The sequence below is a fragment of the Aegilops tauschii genome, chromosome 1 (genome assembly GCF_002575655.3).
Source record: "Aegilops tauschii subsp. strangulata cultivar AL8/78 chromosome 1, Aet v6.0, whole genome shotgun sequence".
NCBI classification, from domain to species: Eukaryota; Viridiplantae; Streptophyta; class Magnoliopsida; order Poales; family Poaceae; genus Aegilops; species Aegilops tauschii.
In genome coordinates, this window is record NC_053035.3 from 304,659,814 (window position 1) to 304,682,813 (window position 23,000).

The window sequence follows — 23,000 nt, forward strand, 5'->3', positions numbered from 1 at the left end:
CTCCTTCGAGCGGCGGCGCTGGACGTCCGCGGGATCCAGCGGCGCGGTGGCGGTTTCGCGGGGCGGCGGGGTGGCCTGCTGGTGGCGGCGCTCCGGCGTCCCTCATTCTGCGCGCGGGGCGGCTGCGGTGCTCCCGGCTCGGGAGGTGGCGCACGACCGGTCTCTTGCCGGATCCGGCCGGATCCGGCTTTGGGGGCCGGCCGGCGGCGCCTGGCGCCGGTGGTGCGTGCCCGGCGGCTCCGGCGCTTGGAGCTCGCCGGGCGACGCGGGTAGGGTAGCGGCTGGGCGTGGCCGCTGCTCCGGCCGTGGGCGGCGGTAGGGGTAGGTCTCGGTAGTGGCCTACCGGTGTCGTGGCGGCTGCACGGTGGCTCGATGGATCTGCCCGCGACAACGGCCGGCTTCTCTGGCGTCGGTTTGTCTGCGTTCGGGCCGTCTCGACCTTCACCCCATCTCCTCGTCGCCCGGGCGCTACCTCCATCAATGGGCTGGTCCTCTCCCAGCTGCGGTCCACCGCTCGTCTCGCGCCCGATGCCGCAGGACCGAGCTCGTCTCGCGCATGATGCAGCAGGACCGAGCTCGTCTCGTGCACGGTGCAGCAGGACTGACCTCGTCCCCCTCTCGGTGCTGCAGGACCGAGCTCGTCTCGCGCTTGGGGCAGCAGGATGGGTCGGTGGATGCCAGTTCTGGCCGACCCTTTGGGTCTCGGCGCTGGGGGTTGCCCAGGGGTGCGAAAGGTGGGACCTTTCCGCTCGTCCCTTTCGTTGGGGTGCGGCGGGTCTCGGGTGAGGTGGTGTCGAGGTCTTGGATGCTGGGGCGGCGGCCCTGGTGGTGGTTGCGCGGTGCTCTTGGGCAGAGCCCGTGCCTTGGTGCTGCCCGGTCACCATGGTCGTGTGGGCGGCGTGGTTGCCGGGATGTGGCGTTCGGTGGTGGTGAATATTGGCCGAGGTGAAAACCTGCTCTATCTTCGGACGGACCGGCGGCGGCGAAGATCGTTCCCTTCTTGAAGGCGTCGTTGCGGCTCTCATTGCTCGTCATGCGGCTCCGGGGGAAACTCTGATCCTTGGATCGGGCGGTGGCGGCGCTCCGGCGTCGTACCCTTCCTGAAGGCGCCGCCTTGGAGCGTATGGTTCGTCATATGTAGCTTCATCTCTTCGGGGCGGTAGTGCTAGGAGTGGTGTTGCTGCGCTCAGCGCCTATGTATCATGTCCTGGGTGTGTGCGTGTGTTGCGGTGGGGTAGCGTGTGTTTGTACTGAATGCTTGTGGTTTGATGCTTTATATATAAAGCGGGGCGAAAGCCTTTTTCTGTAGAAAATAAAAATCTTTTTATGGCAAGTAGCTCGTAACAGAAGAGACCAGGTACAGAAAATGAAGGGCCCGGGCGATGTTAAATGCATCTGGTGTGGTGAATGTGAAGATCGTGATCACATCCTTTTTTCGATGCATCATGACCCGATTCGCGTGGAGCGTTGTATGGTCGGTGACGGGCTTCTCATGAAATCCGAGTGGGTTATCGGAGTTTTATCGGTTGGTTTCATCCACCACCGGGAGGGATAGGTGGATCACATAGCTAGGTTTTGGTGCTATTGCTTGGTCACTATGGACCACTAAAAATAAAGCCTGATAGATGGACAGTTCATCAAGCATCCGGCTGATATACTATACAAATTAGTGCCTTTCTTGCAGCTATGAAAACTTCTGGCAAAGGCACAGAACAGAGGACGCGTGCAAGAACTGTCTCAAAGGTGCGAGCGAGGTGCACTGAGATGCGATGGCCGACATAGGGGACATCACCGGCACACCGCCGCCCCTTGCTATCTCGATAGCCTTTACTGTTTCGCCATAGTATGGCTAGCGTTGTGCCGCTATGTATCCGCCTACAGGTATGTATGGCTTCGTTCGTTCGTTTTATGTTGCTACTTGCTGGACATGTTGGTGTTGTAAGGGCCTCAGTCTAAAGCGCCTCCTTTCTTAATCTTAAAAAAGAGGTATTTCCCCGTGATGTACTTACTTTGATAAAGTCCGAATATTTTCATGTTGCAGCATATACTCACATTCCACTAGAAAAAGCATATACTCACATTTTTTTCTTTTTCCTGTGCAATCTGTAGAACCTCGAGGTAAGATAAGAGCACGTGCTTAGATAAAAGAGCGTTCCGGGGAGCTTGAGCGGGAGCGGGTAAATCGGGCACGACCAGCCTCTTTCTCCGTGTTCGTGCTAATGGCGCAGCGCGGCAATGGCCGCTTCCACGGTTCCACCACTCCTCCACCACCCGACGCCTTCCTTCCAGCCATTAGCACATGAGCTCCACCTCTCGCGCCGCGCTCTCCCCGAGTCCCGATGTCACGGGCGCCTCCCGCGTTGGCGGCTCCGGCCAACTCCACGTTCTCCCACCTCTTGCAGCTCTGCGCCCGCGGCGGCCGCGCTGCCCTCGACGCCGGGCGCGCCGCGCACGCGCGCATGCTCGTGTCCGGGTTCGTCCCGACAGCCTTCGTCTCGAACTGCCTCCTGCAGATGTACGCCCGCTGCGCAGACGCCGCCTGTGCACGCAGGGTGTTCGACGCGATGCCCCACAGGGACACCGTCTCGTGGAACACCTTGCTCACCGCGTACTCGCACTCCGGGGACATCACGACCGCGGTATCACTGTTTGATGCAATGCCGAATCAGGATGTCGTGTCATGGAACACGCTGGTCTCAAGCTATTGCCAGCATGGCATGTATAGCGAGTCGGTGGCCCTGTTTCTGAAGATGACTCGCTCTGGTGTTGCCTCCGACCGGACAACGTTTGCTGTCCTTCTAAAGTCGTGCGGTGCTCTGGACGACTTTGCACTCGGTGTGCAAATCCATGCATTGGCGGTGAAGGCAGGGTTAGATATTGATGTCCGGACTGGGAGTGCTCTCGTGGACATGTATGGCAAGTGCAGCAGTTTGGATGACGCATTGTTCTTCTTTTATGGAATGCCCGAGAGGAACTGGGTCTCATGGGGTGCAGCCCTTGCTGGGTGCGTTCACAATGAGCAGTACACACGTGGGTTGGAGCTGTTCATGGAGATGCAGAGGTCAGGGATAGGGGTGAGCCAGCCAGCTTATGCCAGTGTCTTTAGATCCTGCGCAGCGAAATCATGTCTGAGCACTGGTAGGCAGTTACATGCACATGCCATAAAGAATAACTTCAATACTGACCGTATTGTTGGGACAGCTATTGTGGATGTTTATGCTAAGGCTAATAGCTTGGTGGATGCTAAAAGGGCATTCTTTGGGTTGCCCAGCCATACAGTGCAAACGTGCAATGCCATGATGGTTGGGCTTGTGCGCGCAGGGCTTGCAAATGAGGCCTTGGAACTGTTTCAGTTCATGACCAGGTCAGGCATTGGTTTTGATGCAGTCAGTTTATCGGGCGTCTTCAGTGCTTGTGCAGAGATTAAGGGGTATTTCAAAGGGCTACAAGTCCACTGCTTAGCAATGAAATCAGGTTTTGAGACGGACATCTGTGTCAGAAATGCAATTCTTGATCTGTATGGGAAGTGCAAAGCATTGGTAGAAGCGTACTTTATCTTCCAGGATATGGAGGAACGAGATTCAATCTCTTGGAATGCTATTATTGCTGCTCTTGAGCAAAATGGGCGCTATGAGGACACTGTAGTTCATTTTAATGAGATGCTGCGCTTTGGTATGGAACCTGATGATTTCACATATGGTAGTGTCCTTAAGGCTTGTGCAGCTTTACAATCTTTGGAGTTTGGTTTGATGGTTCATGACAAGGTTATCAAGTCAGGACTTGGTTCAGATGCTTTTGTAGCTAGCACTGTTGTTGACATGTACTGCAAATGTGGTATGATGACAGATGCTCAGAAACTCCATGACAGAATCGGGAAGCAAGAACTTGTTTCATGGAATGCCATCATGTCAGGATTTTCACTGAACAAACAGAGTGAGGATGCCCAGACAATGTTCTCACAGATGTTAGATATTGGACTTAAGCCTGATCATTTCACCTATGCTACAGTTCTTGACACTTGTGCTAACCTAGCTACCATTGAGATCGGGAAACAGATCCATGGTCAGATAATTAAACAAGAAATGCTGGTAGATGAATATATATCCAGCACCCTTATAGACATGTATGCCAAGTGTGGGTATATGCAAGACTCACTGCTAATGTTTGAGAAGGCACAGAAACGGGATTTTGTGTCATGGAATGCTATGATATGCGGCTATGCGCTGCATGGTCAAGGAGCAGAAGCACTCAAGATGTTTGATAGGATGCAAAGGGAGGATGTGGTTCCAAACCATGCAACTTTCGTTGCTGTGCTCCGCGCTTGCAGCCATGTTGGTCAGCTGGATGATGGATGTTGTTACTTCCATCAGATGACCACCCACTACAAACTGGAACCACAACTGGAGCACTTTGCTTGCATGGTAGATATACTAGGACGGTCAAAGGGACCGCAGGAAGCTCTGAATTTTATTGGCACCATGCCTTTTGAAGCGGATGCAGTCATCTGGAAGACTCTCCTAAGCGTTTGCAAGATCCATCGGGATGTTGAGGTGGCTGAACTTGCTGCTGGCAATGTTCTACTACTGGATCCTGAGGATTCTTCAGTTTACATTCTTCTGTCAAATGTATATGCAGAATCAGGGAAATGGGCTGATGTTTCAAGAACAAGAAGGTTAATGAAGCAGGGAAGGCTTAAGAAGGAACCTGGCTGTAGCTGGATTGAGGTGCAAAATGAGATGCATGGATTCCTTGTAGGAGATAATGTCCATCCGCGATCGAGGGAGCTGTATGACATGCTGCATGATTTGCTTGATGAGATGAAACTGTCTGGATATGACCCTGATTCAGCTTCTTTTGCTGAGGTTGACGAAGAGGGCAGTGCATCCGAGCAAGATGATTTACTTGGAATGGTTGGTGGCTAGTCAGTCCTGTATTGAGGTTCCAATCTACTATTTTATTACAAAGCTCTGAACTTAATCTCCCCTGCAGCTGAGACAGTGATACTGCAAAAGATGCTCAGGCAGGACTCTGAAACTGTTTTCCCTGGCATGTCGATGTACCGTAAAATGGTTTTGTTGATCTCATGAGTGTATGAAATTCACAAACATTGGAAGACAAACTGGTGCACATATTTTGCTATATAGATGACACAGACTTGGCAATTGTGATTGTTTCCGCCATTTATTCTGGTACAGGCTTGTATAAAGGCACTTGGCCAACTGTAGCAGAAGAGTAAGTGCAAATGCAGCCCCGTCTTCCTTTCTGCACAATTATAATTTGCTGCTGATGATGACATGTTTCAGCTTTCTGATTAGGTTGAGCGAGCTTATTTGTCATACAGTTTCTCTAAAGCAGAATCCGAGGATAGTATTTGATATGCTTGTACGCCAGACGTTTTGACAAGAAGCTTGGGATTATAACAAGGGAAGTCAAACTTTCCAGAAGATGCAAAGGTTTTGCAAGCATTATCCAGTGCTAAATGTACTCAAGAGAGGTATTTTATCCGGTTTAGTGCATCTGTATTTCGTATCATTACTGAGTGTTCATACAAATTGAAGTACTACATTGGTTACTAAAGCGAATTTGGTTCTGGCTGTTCAGTATGGTATCGTTGATATTTCCATAGTGTGGCAGTGCTGGACTGCCAGTAGCATATTACAGTGAACTCTTGCCGCAACCCTTCTGTCATATCCCAAATTTCGTGTCATATCCCAAATTCAATATTATATCATAGCTCATAGGTATTTCGATAGTAGTCTCCAGATCTCCTTCAAGTTTATGCGTGGCTGCTTTGGCCAACGCTCAGGCTGCCTGCAGCTTTGTTGTGGCTGGTAGGTGGGCCTGCCAGCATTGTTTCCCATGCTGTTACTGGATGGTTGGTGGGGCATTTGCTAGCTGCGTGTGTGAGTGCGTTGATTAGCTGGTTGGGTGCGGTTACTCAAAAAAAAAAAGCTGGTTGGGTGCTGGCAGATTTTCTGGAGCCTGTGGTGAGGTCCTTTGCACATTATATTTTCTTTTTGCGAGAAATGCACAGTGCAATCACTGGCATGTGGGCCCGATAGGTTCTGCCTTTATCCAGCCAGTGGTGTCCTGTTGTGGGTCTTAAGTTGATGCTGCAGTTATACACGATTATATGCAACCATGAGAGATGCGTGGGTTCACTTAAAAAGATTAGAAGCGTGGGATAGTTAATAAAAGAGAGAACCGTGAGGTACCATCGAATATTGCTAATGGAGCTCTCGCTCTATGGAGCCTAAAATATGAAAAAAAAGTTCAAGTTTTAAGTTTCAAAAAATTCTTTAAACATGGCACATGTATACAAAGACAGGATGTTTGTAAAGTTTCATGATGAAATACGGTTTGACGTGATCTGCACAAAAGATAATAAATTTCTAGCATGTCGAAATGTATTTCATCATGAAAATTTACAGTCATGAAGTATACGTCCCAATGTCTATGTATACTTCATGAATATATACACTTAACTGTCCGAGACCTAGATAGGCTAACTCTGTTATGACCGGCCGGGCCTACAGCCTTAGGAGGCCCACCGGGCAGGCTTAGGCCGCAAGTTATCTTAGTTTTATTTTCAGATCGTGGTTATATATACAAGTTGTAAGACTATTTTCAGATTTAAGCAATAAGACTATTCTGTTGCCCGGCTCCCAGAGGAGCCGGAACCCTAAAACCCTAGCCGCCTCCTGCTTGCGCCGCCGCCGAACCGCAAGGACGGCGCCTCGCCGCCGGCCGCCGAGCTCCAGCCCTCGCCCACCTCCCTCTTTCCCCTACAGTCTACGCCCTAGGCAGGGCAAAACCCTAGTTCCTATCACCTTGGTATCATCCAGCTCGGGTTCGACCATGTCATCACCACCACCATCGCCGTCGCTGCCCCTTACCACCACCGCCGCCGCCGCTTCATCTCCAATCGCCACGGGGCCGCTGGCCCTTCCATCGGCGCCGCTGGACCTCATCTCCGGCACGTCCACCGGCCTGCTGCCGCCCCCCGTCACCACTACACCGCCATCTTCATCGACTCTGCCGGCCCAATACTCCCCGGAGGCCATGGCCGGTGTCCTCAACGACCTGGTCGTCGCGGTCCAGGGCATCCGGCTTTACCTGGCCAGCCCGTACGGGCCGCCACCGCCGCTCCCGCCGCCCGTGCCCTCCGGACCGCTGGCTCTCCCGTGGTACTCGGTGCCCGTGGCCCTCGCCGGAGGCTACCTGGCGCTACCGTCGCCGGCCGCTCCAGCGCCGGCCTGGCCGCAGTGGCCCGCGCCAGCGCCCGCGGCGCCACCCGCGTCTGCCGCGCCCGCCCCAGCCCCATGGCCGGTCTGGCCCGCGCCGGTTCCGTCCGCGCCGGCTGCGCCGGTCCACACACCATCACCACCACCCAACGCCGGCCTGAGTCAGGCCACTCCAGGCGGGCTCCCGATCCAGCAGGTGTGATTTCCACCGTCGCCTTCTCCGATTCCTGCCTGGCTCACCGGGACATCGCCACCGCCGGTTTTTACGGAGGCCGGGGACCCGTCGGTGCCCACGCTGCAGTCCGGGGCCCCGTCATCCGCTCTCCGCATCGCCGAGCCGGTGGGCACTGGCGCGACGACCCCGACGCCACCCCGGTTCGCCCGGATCGACTTCGCCACCTATGACGGCTCGGACGACCCTCTTAACTGGTTAAACCAGTGTGACCAGTTTTTCAGGGGGTAGCGCACACCTGCGTTGGAGCGCACTTGGCTCGCTTCCTACCACCTCTGGGGTGCAGCCCAGACATGGTACTACGCCCTCGAGCAGGACGAAGGCGGCATGCCTCCCTGGGAGCGTTTCCGCGAGCAGTGCCTTCTTCGGTTCGGGCCCCCACTACGCGGCAGCCGCCTGTCCGTGTTGGGCCGTCTACCCTTCACCTCCACGGTCCAGGATTTCGCCGACCGTTTCCAGGCTCTAGCGTGTCACGCACCGGGGGTGACGGCACTACAGCGAGCTGAACTCTTCGTCGGCGGCCTTCCCGATCACATCCGCGTGGACGTCGAGATGAAGGGGCCCCAAGACCTGCAGACGGCCATGTACTATGCTTGGGCGTTCGAGCAGCGCGCCCGGGCCTTGACACGGCCAACCGCGCCTCGTGGGAACCGACTTCCTCCACGGCCACCGCCGCCCGCGCCAGCACCTTCAGCTGCATCACCGGCGGCCACCCCGGCCGCGACTCAGCCTTTCCGCCGCCTTTCGCAGGCAGAGCAGCTCGAGCGCCGCCGCCTGGGGCTCTGCTTTAACTGTGACGCGCCCTACGCCCCGGGCCATGTCTGCCCGCGCCTCTTCTACTTGGAGACGACCGACGAGACCGAGGACGAGGACACCGATGCTGGACTCGGCGACCCGGCCGCCGCGGAGGTCGCGCCGGCACCCGCGCCCGCGCCGGCTACGGCCCTCGTTGTCTCACTTCACGCGTTGGCCGGTATCCGTAATGAGCGGACGATGCCTGTACCGGTCACGATCCATGGCAAGACTCTGGTGGCCCTCTTGGACACGGGTTCTACACACAACTTCCTACCTGAGGCTACTATGCGGCGCCTCGCGCTACAGCTGACAGGCGGGGAGCAGCTACGGGTCACCGTCGCTAATGGCGACCGCCTCTGCTGCCATGGGCTCGCTCGGGACGTGCCCATTACTATCGGCGACGAGCACTTCACCATCACTTGCGCCGGCATTGATTTGGGCTGCTTTGACTTCATCCTCGGCGTCGACTTTTTGCGGACTCTCGGTCCCATCCTTTGGGACTTCGACGCCCTGACGATGTCCTTCTGGCGTCTCGGCCGCCGCACCCGGTGGGAGGGCGTTGGAGGCACCCCGGCGACGCCCCCGCTCCAGCTGGCCGCGGCCACCACTGAGGCCGAGCATCCGCTGTTAGATAACCTCCTGCAGCAGCACGGTGATCTCTTTGCGGAACCACAGGGCCCTCCGCCGGCCAGGGTCTACGACCACCGTATTCACCTCCTGCCGGGCTCGGCACCGGTGGCAGTACGACCCTACCGGTAGCCTCAGCTGCAGAAGGATGAGTTGGAGCGGCAGTGTGCACTCATGCTTGCCGCGGGCATTATCTGGATATCCACATCACCATTCACGGCGCCGGTCCTCGTTCGCAAGTCGGACGACACGTGGCGCTTCTGCATCGACTACCGCGCCCTTAATGCTCTCACACTTAAGGATAAGTTCCCTATCCCGGTGGTTGATGAACTCCTGGATGAACTACATGGGGCGCGCTTCTTCACGAAGCTGGATCTTCGGTCGGGGTACCATCAGGTGCGCATGCATCCAGACGACATCGCCAAGACGGCGTTTCAGACTCATCACGGCCACTTTGAGTTCTTGGTGATGCCCTTTGGTCTCTCCAACGCCCCGGCGACGTTTCAGGCCTTGATGAACGATGTCCTCCGGCCCTACTTCCGTCGGTTTGTGCTCGTTTTCTTTGATGACATTCTTATCTACAGCGCCTCTTGGGCAGAGCACCTCCAGCATGTGGCCATCGTCTTCAACGAGCTTCGGGCGCACCATCTTCATCTTAAGCGCTCGAAGTGCTCGTTCGGGACACCTTCGGTCGCTTACCTCGGCCACGTCATCTCGGCCGAGGGAGTGGCCATGGACGCCGACAAGGTGGCGGCCGTCGCCGCCTAGCCGATTCCGCAGTCGCCCCGGGCTCTCCGCGGCTTTTTGGGCCTTGCGGGATACTACCGGAAATTCATCCGCGAGTTTGGTGTCATCGCGGCCCCGCTCACACGCCTTCTCCGTCGCGACGCCTTTTCTTGGGATGCGGAGGCCACCTTCGAGGCCCTTAAGGGGGCCCTCACGACGGGTCCAGTCCTGCAGATGCCTGATTTCGACCTACCGTTCACCGTTGACTGCGACGCCTCGGGCACGGGTTTCGGTGCGGTCCTTCATCAGGGCGATGGACCCCTCGCATTCTTCAGCCGGCCCTTTGCCGCCCGCCATCTTAAGCTGGCGGCCTATGAGCGTGAGCTCATTGGGTTGGTGCAGGCGGTGCGTCATTGGCGGCCCTATCTTTGGGGTCGCTCCTTCCGGATCCTTCCGGATCCGGACGGACCACTACAGCCTCAAGTTCATGCTGGATCAGAGGCTCTCGACCGTGCCGTAGCATCAGTGGATCAGTAAGCTCTTTGGGTTTGACTTCACTTTCGAATACCGTCCGGGTCGCCTTAACACGGTCGCCGACGCCCTATCTCGGCGTGTCGCGGACACTGACGATGGGTCGGCTAAGGGAGCGGCCTTCTGCATCATCACCGGGCCCTCCTTCACGCTCTTCGCCGACATCCGGCGGGCGACGGCCGCGGCGGCCGACGCGCTTCTCCTACAGCAGCAGCTCGCTGCGGGGGAGCTGGATGCGCCGTGGCGCCTCGACGACGGCCTGCTGCTACATGGGCGTCGGGTGTTCGTCCCGGCGCATGAGGATCTTCGTCACCAGGTGCTGCGCCTTGCTCACTCGGCGGGCCATGAGGGTGTACAGAAGACGCTCCATCGTCTCCGCGCCGACTTCTACATTCCAGGTGATCGTGCCCTGGTCCGTGACTGGGTGCGGTCGTGTGTGACCTGCCAGCGCAACAAGACGGAGACGCTACGGCCGGCTGGTTTGCTCCAGCCTTTGGAGGTGCCGTCCCAGGTCTGGGCGGACATTTCCATGGACTTCATCGAGGGCCTCCCCAAGGTGGGCGGCAAGTCCGTCATTCTCACGGTGGTCGATCGCTTCTCCAAGTATGCCCACTTCATCGCGCTCGGGCATCCCTACACGGCGGCCTCTGTTGCTCGGGCCTTCTTCGACGGTATTGTCCGTCTCCACGGGTTTCCATCCTCGATCGTCAATGATCGGGATCCCGTGTTCACTGGACATGTATGGCGCGACCTCTTCCGGCTGGCAGGCGTTAAGCTCCGCCTGAGCACAACTTTCCATCCTCAGACCGACGGCCAGTCTGAGGTCGTTAACAAGGTGATTGCCATGTATTTGCGTTGTGTCACAGGTGATCGCCCTCGCGCATGGGTGGACTGGCTATCGTGGGCGGAGTACTGCTACAACACCTCTTATCACTCTGCCCTCCGTGCGACGCCGTTCGAGGTGGTGTATGGCCGGCCACCACTGCCGATTCTTCCGGTTGATCGGGCCCTGGAGCGGACTGAGGCGGCCGGGGTTCTTTTGCAGAACCGTGACGAGATGCTGGCAGAAGTCCGGCAATGCCTCCTCCAGGCTCAGCAGTTGGCCAAATACTACTACGACGGCAACCATCGCGAGGCGGAGTTCGCGGTGGGTGATTGGGTCTGGCTGCGTCTACTTCATCGCTCTACGCAGTCCCTGGACCCCCGTGTGAAGAAGCTCAGCAGTTGGCCAAATACTGCTACGACGGCAACCATCGCGAGGCGGAGTTCGCGGTGGGTGATTGGGTCTGGCTGCGTCTACTTCATCGCTCTACGCAGTCCCTGGACCCCCGTGTGAAGAAGCTGGGGCCTCGTTATGCCGGTCCCTTTGCTATCCTGGAACGCATTGGGAAGGTGGCTTACCGTCTTTAGCTTCCGACGGGTGCACGGATCCATGATGTCTTCCATGTGGGTTTGCTCAAGCCCTTCCGTGGAGAGCCACCTGCGGTTTCCCCCACTCTACCGCCGGTTGCTGACGGTCGCCTCCTTCCGGAGCCGGTGAAAGCGTTGAAGGCTCAGCTGCGTCGTGGCTCCTGGTACGTGCTGATCCAGTGGGGTGGACTTTCTGAAGAGGATGCGACTTGGGAGCAGCGCGAGGAGTTCCGCCAACACTATCCAGATTTTCAGCTCGAGGACGAGCTGTTTGCGCAGGCGGGGAGAGATGTTATGACCGGCCGGGCCTACAGCCGTAGGAGGCCCACCGGGCAGGCTTAGGCCGCAAGTTATCTTAGTTTTATTTTCAGATCGTGGTTATATGTACAAGTTGTAAGACTATTTTCAGATTTAAGCAATAAGACTATTCTGTTGCCCGGCTCCCAGAGGAGTCGGAACCCTAAAACCCTAGCCGCCTCCTGCTTGCGCCGCCGCCGCCGAACCGCAAGGACGGCGCCTCGCCGCTGGCCGCCGCGCTCCAGCCCTCGCCCACCTCCCTCTTTCCCCTACAGTCTACGCCCTAGGCAGGGCAAAACCCTAGTTCCTATCAAACTCTCATTAAGAAAAAGAATATATGATACACACAATTATACGCTTCAACCCACCACGAACAATGCATGGCCTAAGCCCACCTAAAATCACATGCAAAGAAAGACGGCTATAGTAAGGCGCGGCAGAGCGCGCCATTTCATCTAGTTTCATATTATATTTGTTACATTCTAGCTTTCTAGGTACTCTTAGCACAAGATGTGCATGTTTACTCCAAAAGTAGACGTGTAAAACACGAAATTACCAAAACCTTCATGGAGATGTCCCACCTTTCCTGAGTTGTTTTACCATGAATGCTCAAATTGGGAATTTGCAGAAGTTACACGAAAGAAAAATAAAAACATGACTAAATGAGTTGACACTCACAGTACCAATATAGAGTTTCATGGGGCGTAGAAGTTTCATCAATCTAAATGAAGTTAAATAGAGTAGCTTACATTCATATATTGGTTGTCAGATACATGCAAGCCCGCACCAGGAAAACCAATCTGTTTGTCAGTTTGTAAAAGAAACTGAATAATAAGAATCTTATATACCTAAGAGATTCATCCCGACTATCCTATTTATCTCGACATGCAGTCTATCCACATTAGTAATCCGCCACGTCAGCATATCTTAATGTGCAACGTTCCATTTGTAGAAAGTAAAAGTGATTGGAAGAACTAATTGATTCTTATTGATTCCGAACTATTTATACAAGAGCCAGTTACAATATTGTGAGAGGAAATCTAACCGCAAGAAACGGTTGCTATAGTGTGAGATAAAATGGCAACTGCAATTAGCAGTTGCTAATATGCGAGAGAAATTAGAATTGCTAATGGCAGTTAAGGATTAATATGTCGGTTAATACGTGTAAAATCGCATGTGCCCAACAAGATGTTTGTAAATTACAACTCTGTAATAGTGGTCGAGCAATTAATTTTACTCGTTTGATGAGAGATTCAGCCAATCCATTTTGAGTATGAACATTGTTAAGCTTCTTGCACTAGCCAACACAACCGAAAGTCTGAACCGGTGGAAAGGGCTAGGCAATCGACATACACACTTCAACACCCCCTCTTACGTGTGACGCGGAAAGCCAACACGTGAATAGACTCAGAGGTACGGCTCAAGAGGCCTATATGTGGACAAAGGGGGGCATCCGCAATTTCTGGATAAATTGCAAAAGCCAGGACTTGAACTCTAGACCTTGGGCTCTGATACCATGTTAAGCTTCATGCACTAGCCAACACAACCAAAAGTCCGAACTTACCATGTTAAGCTTCACGCACTAGCCAACACAACCGAAAGCCCGAACTGATGGAAAAGGCTAGGCAATGCACATATACATTTCAACACCCCCTCTCACGTGTGACGCGGGAAGTCAACACGTGAATAGACTTAGAGGTATGGCTTATGCGTGGACATAGAGGGGGCAAGAACATTTTTTTTAATAAATTGAGAAAGCCAGGACTTGAACTCAAGACCTTAGGCCCTGATACCATGTTAAGCTTCATGCACTAACCAACGCAACCAAAAGTCCAAACTTACGGAAAAGGCTTGGCAATCCACTTATACACTTCAACAATAAATAATTACTACCATCTAGCTCAAGTTCATGAAATTCTCTATTCATGACGCTAGTCATTTCCTGCATGAATTAGTTTAACTATGAGTAAAATGTAAGTAACTACAAATGCTTCGGAGGAGCAAAGTTTTGAAGTATAGCTGATGCTTTTATACTTATATGTGTAGACCTCATATTTTATATAGATGACACTCTGAAGATAGTTACCGTTACAGTGTACATCTCACAACAATAGAGAACATAATCTGCCTTTTACCAGTAGATGTTCATATTTCTATTACCTTGTGTCACTATATTTTAAAAAATCACTTTGAAGATAATCATTTGTCAAATGACTAGATGTAGACCTCACAGCAGTAGTGCAGACTCTGCAATTTGATGCAGTAGATCACACTGTTAGTAAAATATTTGAGGTTGTCACATCAATTCGCAAGTTAGGAAGAGCACTCGAAGATAGTCATTTTGCCAAAACAAAAGAAAAAGGCAAAATGTAGATCTTTGAGCAATGAGAATAATCTGCACAGTGCAGTAGATACCTCATTTACCTTGTGATACCACACTTTGAATTGTAAATAAAAATTGTTGTTCTTAAGAATTACATATTCTAAAAAGAAGCTGAAGCAATCATATAGAATATGTTATACATAGTCTGAAACTTTATTCTAGACAATACGTGGTCTAAAATACGAACTTACAATATTGTACATGATTGAATATAATTTACAGATAATAGCGGTTCTAAATACAATAAAATATCACTCTGAAATAAATATACCGGGCTGCTCTACAATGTACGAATACTATGGCCTCTTTCTGATGAGAAGTCACAACACCAACAACCTCTTTTTTCAGTTATTGGCCTGTAAGCCAGTTTGGGTGAGAGGAGGGGGGCGAGTTGGGCTGGCCCAACATCGACAAAAGGAGGGATAGCGAGGGCACGAGCGAGGCTTTCTCTTGTTGCCGCCACTCTCGATCCCCTCTCTGTTCGGCCGGGTGCAAAACACTGCCGCTCGTCTGCCCTCCCTGCCCATGTCGCGCCATCTTCAAGGGAGGCGGGGTGGGCCCCGCGCTGCACCATGGCCTCCTCCGCTGCTGCTTGCCCTCGGGGCGCCGGTGAGGTTGAGGGCGTCCGACGACCACGCGCCTCGGAGGGCTGCGCGGAGTTGTTCCATGGCCTCGACGAAGTGGTGCAAGATCCAGCGGGCTTTCGGCAGTGGTGTAGGAGGTAGAGGCGGCGTCGGAGGAGGAGGTGGGCTCGCCGGTGATGGAGGAGGTGGCGGCGTCGTTGATGAGCCCTCGTCTTCCACCTCGACGTCTTCAACCTTGATGGCCATGTTTAGTTTTGGGACGTGTAGCCGCCAGTTTTCGCTGTTGTCGGTGTCGGGGACGAAAGATCCAGGACGGGGCCGTATCCATGAGGGAGGAACTGTCCCGGCAGTTCGTCTGTTGGTGTCAGCAATGACAGCCATGGAGGCGCGGTTGAGGGCCCGCACGCTTTGGGCATGGTCCAAAACCATGCTCCAGGCAGTATGAGGGCAGAGGCGGCGGTGCGAGGTCGCAGTTGAAGTTCTCCTCTTCTCCCAGAAACGGTGTTGACGGGCCAACAAGCATCCAATCCATCGGATGGATGGCAAAAGCAGATGATGGAGTTGCCGATACGACGTGGTCGACGGCGAAGACCAGAGCCGAAGGCCCGGCATGGTGCAGTGCAGGTACGTCGTGGTTGGCAGCCGCGGCCGGAGCAGAAGGACCAACCTGGTGCACCGCTGGTTCATGCCCACGAAGTCGGTGGGTTTCCGTGGCGTGCATACCCATGCACGGCGACGGTTTTGGCGAAGAAGCGGCGATGAGGGCCACTACTTGGACCAGGACCATGACGGCGATGTGCAGCATTGTGGTGGCGCTGGGTGCGAGGAAAGTGACGACTTTCTTTTTGGATGAAGCTGGCAAAAGCAAAAGCCAGTGACGGCAGGTCCTTTCCTGCCATTGTTCTCACCTTTTTCCTCTCTTTCCCGTGATGGCTCTTTGGCTCTCTCGGCAGAGCATTTATTGATAACGTGTAGAAAGTAAAAGTGATTGCTAGAAGTAATTGATTCTCATTGATTCCAAACTATTTATACACGAGGTAATTACAATATTGTGAAAGGAAATCTAACCGCAAGAAGCGGTTGCTAGAGTGTGAGGCAAAATGGCAACTGCAATTAGCAGTTGCCAATATGTGAGAGAGATTTCAACTGCTAATGATAGTTAGGGATTACAATGTCGATTCCTAATTAAATTACCATGTACTAATTAGGAACCGACATTGTAATCCCTAACTTCCATTAGCAGTTGAAACCTCTCTCACATATTAGCAACTGCTAATTGCAGTTGCCATGTTGTCTCAACTTCAACAACCACTACTTGTGGTTAGAATTACTCTGACAAACTTGTAACCGCCTCTTGTATAAATAATCTGAGAATAATAAGAATCACAAGAGTTCAATCATTCACTTTACTTTTCACACGTTACCACACTGTCTCTGCCGAGAGTGACATCATGGGAAAGAAAGGAGAAAGGTAAGAACCATGGCAGGAAAGGACCTGTCAACTATCGTCACCGTCACTGGCTTTTCCTTTTGCCCGCTTTATCCAGAAAGAAAGTCGTCACTTTCCTCGCACCCAGCGCCACCGCAAGTCGCCATCATGGTCCTAGTCCAAGCAGTGGCCCTCGTCGCCGCTTCTTCGTCAGAACCGTCGTCGTGCGTGGGCATGCACGCCACGACAACCCACCCACTTCGTGGGCATGAACCAACGGTGCACCAGGCTGGTCCTTCCTCTCCGGCCGCGGCTGTCAATCACGACGTACCTGCATTGCACCATGTCGGGCCTTCAGCTCTGGCCGGCGCCATCGACCACGTCGTACCGGCAACTCCATCATCTTCTTTTGCCATCCATTCGATGGATTGGCTGCTTGCAGGTCCGTTAGCACCGTTTCTAGGAGAAGAGGAGAACTTCAACCGCGGCCTCGTGTCGCTGCCTCTGCCCCGTCAGCACGGTTTTAGACCATGCCCAAAGCATGCGGGCGCTTCACCGCCACCTCCGCAGCTGCTGTCATTGACGCCGATGGACAAACTGCCGGAGCACTTCCTCTTGGATACGGCCCCGTCCCGGATCCTCCGTCCCCGACGCTGGCAGCAGCGGAAACCGGCGGCTACGCCATCATCCCCGACCTGAACATGGCCATCAAGGTTGAAGACGTCGAGGTGGAAGGTGAGGGCTCATCGACGACGGCACCACCTCCTCCATCACCGGCTACACCACCTCCTCCAGCGCCGCCTCTACCTCCCACGCCACTGCCGGAAGCCATAGCCATGGAGCAGCACCGCGCAACCCTCCAGGGCGCGTGGTCGCTGGACGCCCTCGGCCTCACCAGCGCCCCCGGGGCGAGCAGCAGTGGAGGAGGCCATGGTGCAGCGTGGGGCCCACCCCGCCTCCTTTGAAGACGCCACGACACGGGTAGGGGAGGGCTGTCGAGCGGCAGTGCATAGCACCCGGTTGAACAGAGAGGGGATCGGGAGTGGCGGCAAGAAGGGGAAACCCTTGCTCGTGCCCTCCTTCTGTCGGTGCTGGGCCAGCCCAACTCGCCCCCTCCTCTCACCCGAACAGACATGTGGGCGGAATGGCCTAAAGGGCCTCAGCCCAGGTTACTTCAGCCTGCAGGCCAATAACCGGAAAAAGGTGGCTGCTGGTGCTGTGGCGTTTCATCAGAAAAGAGCCCCTAGTATCCGTATATTGCAGAGTAGCCCGTTCTATTTGTTTGGGACTGTTATTTTATTGTGTTTAGAACCTCTAAATTATGTTCAGTCGTGTACTCTATTGTAAGTTCATATTTTGGACCATGTATTGTCTAGAATAAAGTTTCAGACTATGTATAACATATTTTATATGATTGCTTTAGCATCTTTTTAGAATATGTAATTCTTAAGTACAACAATATGTTTATTTTACAATTCAAAGTTTGGGATCACAAGGTAACTGAGGCATCTACTGCACTTTGCAGATTATCGTCATTGCTGAAAGATCTACATTTTGCCTTTTTCTTTTGTTTTGGCAAAATGACTATCTTCGAGTGCTCTCCCAAACTTGCGAATTGATGTGACCACCTCAAATATTTTATTAACAATTAAAAGGTAACAGTGTGATCTACTGCATCAAATTGCAGACTATCCACTATGCTGTGAGGTATACATCTAGTCATTTGACAGATGATTACCTTCAAAGTGATTTTCTAAAATGTAGTGTGACACAAGGTAATAGAAATATGAACATCTACTGGTAAAAGCCAGATTATGTTCTCTATTGCTGTGAGATGTACACCATAACGGTGATTATCTTCAAAGTTTCATCTAGATAAAATGAGATCGACATATATAAGTATAAAGCATCAGCTATACTTCAAAAAACTTTGCTCCTCTGAAACATTTGTTGTTACTTACATTTTACTCTCATAGTAAAACTAATTCATGCATGATCACAACATGCAGGAAATGGCTGGCGTTATGAATAGAGAATTTCATGAACTTGAGCTAGATGGTAGTAATTATTTATCATGGGCTATGGATACCAAGATAGCATTAGAATGTCGTAACTTTGGTTCACAATTATCACACCTGCTGACGGCGCCGAGGAAATACTGCAAGCAGCCAATACTTAATTTTGTTTTGTGCACAATTAGACATTTCCACTTTAGTGCCTTCGTTGCCAGTTATTTTGCGTTATATTGACTGATGTGCCGTTCCCTTTCTCTGACTTTAGAACTACGATGTTTCTAATAGTATACAAGTTTGCAAATTGCTCCATTGAACAAGCTTAGGACACAAGTGCTCTTCCCAACAGGTTATTATGTAAGTGCCGCAACTTCAATCCATCTATTGGTAGCCTTTGCAAAGTTTATGATAGATATAGAAGCATCATAATTGAACATCTGCATATCTTAAATATTTTAGAATTTACCTGCTATTTCATGAATACGTTATTTCATGCAGTACATATATGTGCTTCTTTTTCTCTATTAATAGTTTGACATATTGTTGTTAATTGCCCTAAGAGATCTTGATTTTGCCTTTGTATACATTTCTTCTTGTATCTTGCATCTTGCCCATTTGGAGAAGGTATAATAAATTATTATTGCACCCGTCTATTTTGTGACCATTCATGTATGCGATATTGTTTTTCTTCGTTCCCTTCATCTATTAGCAAAATGCACGCTATTCTCCATTAGGCGACTTTTCTTACACTTATTTATTCCTTGCAGAATGTGGCAATAGAGATCAATATATACACTCAGTTGTTTGCTTATCCAAGAAGAACCAGTTAAGAAGCCGAGGTTAGCTTTGAATTTTAGTGATTTTGTTTGTTGTCGGTACCATGTTCACATCTTATAATTTCTTGATCTACTATTTGTTTCACAACTAAATTTATGATTAGTTTGTATCCATGCAGAGGGAACACTTCCCAAGCACTTCAGATGCAATTAACACTGATGGTCAAGGATTAGTATCTTGTCTGATGTGACAAAGGTAACTCATCCATCATTTGTTAGTGAGACGCCATAACTAAATTGATGATTTTTTCCCTCTAATTTGTTGGAGATGCTCTATGAAAATTTAGTGTTCAGCGCTGTTGTTCCCATGCTTTAGGATACATCATGTTTTCACAGCCGAAACAAGATTCAGCTGGTTTGACTACAAAAAAACGTTTCACTTAGTTTTGTTATAATATTTCCATCAGATACATATGATTGCAGTTATTAAGTCCATTCCACATTTTTTGTCATACATAGTTGCAATTTAAAAGATGGCCATTTTGTCGTTAATGCAGGTTCAAATTAATCATGGAGGTTATTTGTATCGATTCCAAGTTCCTAACGGAACATAGCTCCCTTTTATAGACAACTTCAATAGATAATGTGTAACTTCAACATTGGTGAGGATGATTTTTCATATATGCAGTGCTAAGGATCAAGAAAACTGAATATCATTGAAATATATTGCAACCCTTTCCCGTAGCAGCGCGTGAGATATCATCTAGTAGTAGATACCAGGCACTGCATACATATGCCGGGGGTAGAGATTTCAGTGATTGAAATTTAGGTGCATGCCAGCATTCAGTGTCTCAAACATCACTCTAGATACTCAGTCTGCTATAATTATTACTACTCATGTTTGACAAACAATCGTGCACTTTGCCTTCCGAATGAATTGGCCTTCACTTGCCCTTCTCGTCCGTGTAGCTTACATGGCCCAGGGCCACATGTTTCTACCTTTTCTTTCTAGCTTCCCCCTTTTGTGACAGAACTTCAAGATGGAGAGTAGCAGTGATTTTGAAGGTTCTGCCGATGCAGGTAAAGTGGAGGAAAATGTTGATGCGTGTTGCGAAGTATTGGAAAGCACCCACCGAGCAATGATCAGTCAGGCGGTTACAAGTAGCAAGAAACGAGCAGGAAAGCTACAAGCACGCTCGCTAACAGTGTCACGTAAACTCTGGCAGGGTCTATCAAGCTGAATGTTGATGCTGCTTTTGACGGTGATCTGCTGGAAGGGAACAGGAGCATCGTGGCGGATGCTCTCGTACGGCCGAGGGCCCTGGCGCGGTATCATGTTACCGCAATCGGTGGGAGAATCGAGTGATCGTCAACGCCTAGTTGATGAAGTCCATTTTGTTGTCAAGTAGGAAACGTACAGGGCTGAATCAACCGGAGAACGACCGTAAGGAACACTAGCAATTACTACATTGTTTATGGCTTATAGTTGAGAACTCCCAGTAAAGCTTTGCTCGTGTTTCTGAAAAGAGTTCATGCTTCACACAGACACAGGGTACCTCTTTCGAGAGCAGAATACACACTTTATAATTCCACAGCCTACGTATCTTTGCACCTGTGTCGATGTCATTGGTGGTACTGGTAGAGAGGGCAGGCTGCGTCCCTTGCAGACGATTGCAAGCGACCTGACCCACGGCCACGAAGTGGACATGCCAACCGCAGAGGCGACTGACCCGCCGCAGCCCACAGTGCCGCCAGCACAGGACGCCAGCGTTGCCACGGTGCAGCGCATGCAGCAGGCCGACATGGGAGCCAAAGGAAAACGTGTCCTCCGTCGCCGTGCAAAGCTTGCAGCCGAAGGGACAAGAAGAGAAACCTACTGCGTCCAGAGAAAAGAATGGGAAATGGAGGAACGGGTGCCCGTGCTGGGCGGGCGGTGGCACGAAGTAGTAATCAAGTTCGAGGGTGCTAATCAAATCAACCTCCACCAGGAAGCGGCAGGCCTCCTCCCCACCCCCAGGCATCCGTGTTTTCAAAGTCTGAGCATGTTGAATGCACGGGAGATTCAGGTAGTGGCTTGGGCCTTCAGTGCGCGTCGTGTCAACGGGCTTGTTTAAGGTTCGGTCGGCTGACCAGGTCAGAGCACACAGCCGGGGCTCGTGGCACTGTCGCAATTGCAAGTGCAACCACTGTCTGCCCGCCACTGCCAGTCCATCACCGGGCGCCGGTGTTGCCGTTGTAGTTGGAGGGAAGGCCGTTGGGATGCAGTGGTTGACGCGGGATTCCGCTGCCGTGTGCGCGATGTCGAGTCAGAACCGTAGGGATAAGTGCTAAGCGCCAACCAAGTCAAGGTCAAATACTATTCATATTCTGACGACTACAACCCACGATGCTACTGCTACGCCACGTACTGCTGCCGGCCGCGTTGCAATGCCAGTGCTGCGTCCAGGATTGAAGTTCGAAGAGGGTGCTAGTAAATCAGTTATCACCGGGTCGGCTGTCCTCGGCCAGCTTACGCGCAGCGGCATCTTATGTGCGCACAGGAACAAGTGAAACACAAGACGCTACAAACTGCTTAAGCCGGTGACGTCTCAACGGAGAGACGAAACCAATTTAGCATTCGGGCGGGATATCAGGACTGTTAGAGTCGGGTCACTTTCGCGCCAATTTGTATATTCTTGTTGAACCGGGGGCCCGTCGTTCGGAATCATGATAAGACATAAACCCATGGACCACCGCAATCATGATGGGATTAGCATGACTAGCACATATGCCCGTGCGTTGTAACGGGAGAATTAATTGATGTGTCCACGAAAATAACCATGCTAATGGCCCAACAACATCTGGTGCCAACGAAACTTCATATAAGTAGTACTACATTAAGAAGCATGCTACACATACAATACTTTTGGTGTGGTTTTTGTACGACAATTTTGATCTTAAAGAACCTGATTTTCAAAATTTTCATACAAAGCCATTATTTTTTAAGTTAAAGCAATGCTTGAAATTTGCATCAAGTCGTAAAAAAATCTTAATAAAAGGGTTTTGTTAAACATATTTTGGGCCATCTCTTCGTACGCTTGAAGATCAATAAAAGAATGTCTACGTCTGAGCGAAACGACCCTAGTTCGTTGCATGCCAAAAAAATCAAAGCCAAATGATGGACGATTTTTTCTTTTCTGTTTTTATTCTTTACGTATGAAAAAACGGGAGTAAGAAATATATAGGTATAGAAAAGAAAAGTACTAAGTGTGCATCATAAACACAATTTAAAAAATTACTAACATGTAAGATAATATCATATTTAGAATCTACAACTTTTTCTAAGCGATTTTCATATATAAAATGCTAGATTTGGAGTTAGCGTTTGAAAGATAGGAACATTTCAAAAAATACTTGAATCTGTGGAAAAAAAGTTTAAAAAGTAGCTGGGCCAAGACAATATCAATTTTAGAATCTATACATTTTTCTGATAGATTTTCATATATAACATGCTAAATTTGGAGAGTTAGCATTTAAAAGATATGAATATTTCAAATAATATTTGAATCTGCGGAAAAAATGTAAAAAAAATGAGCTAGGGAAATGCAGAAAAATGGGACAAAGCTGGGGATCGAACCCAAGTCTCCCCGCTGGGAGAGTTGTGCCCTAGCCAGCTAGGTGCTTATGTGATTTTTGACAATGTAAGAGCCTAGCTATACATAAACGCAACGAGCGGCCACCTAATAAAAACGAATCGTTTTTGCCACTCACGGGTGGTATGGTGGATAATTCTTGCCAAACTGCAATCATGATGGGATTAGCATGATTGGCAGTAGGAGGGGCGCACGAAACCGCGAGCACCCATGGGAGTGCACATCACGAGCGGTTTGCACCAGACAAAGAAAGTCGAGAGAATTTGTTCTCTCTCTCCGAACCAAAACCAGGCGTGTAAGCCGACCCTTGTTTGGTAAGCAC

The 23,000-nt window shown here is 51.1% G+C and overlaps 1 protein-coding gene across 22 annotated transcripts; it reads left to right on the forward strand.

The window, feature by feature from the left end:
* The first annotated feature begins 1,679 nt into the window (after nucleotides 1-1,679).
* Nucleotides 1,680-20,630, forward strand: LOC109764948 (pentatricopeptide repeat-containing protein At3g02330, mitochondrial). 22 transcript variants are annotated; one of them, XM_073496654.1, is made up of 8 exons: nucleotides 2,152-5,232; nucleotides 5,316-5,494; nucleotides 17,784-17,913; nucleotides 18,268-18,627; nucleotides 19,038-19,109; nucleotides 19,211-19,302; nucleotides 19,604-20,126; nucleotides 20,273-20,630. In XM_073496654.1, the coding sequence occupies exon 1, from the start codon at nucleotides 2,340-2,342 to the stop codon at nucleotides 4,920-4,922; it is 2,583 nt and encodes an 860-aa protein (XP_073352755.1). In that variant the 5' UTR covers nucleotides 2,152-2,339; the 3' UTR covers nucleotides 4,923-5,232; nucleotides 5,316-5,494; nucleotides 17,784-17,913; nucleotides 18,268-18,627; nucleotides 19,038-19,109; nucleotides 19,211-19,302; nucleotides 19,604-20,126; nucleotides 20,273-20,630. The 22 variants fall into 22 exon arrangements, with proteins under 22 accessions (XP_073352745.1, XP_020179319.1, XP_073352755.1 ...); XM_073496631.1 differs by having other exon boundaries at nucleotides 19,226-19,302; nucleotides 19,604-19,708; nucleotides 20,127-20,630; XM_073496655.1 differs by having other exon boundaries at nucleotides 19,226-19,302; nucleotides 20,078-20,126.
* Nucleotides 20,631-23,000: the final 2,370 nt, after the last annotated feature.

Bases quoted from the DNA above. Each gene is read 5' to 3' on its own strand.
- LOC109764948 (XM_073496644.1), top strand. From the start codon at position 2,340: ATGTCACGGGCGCCTCCCGCGTTGGCGGCTCCGGCCAACTCCACGTTC.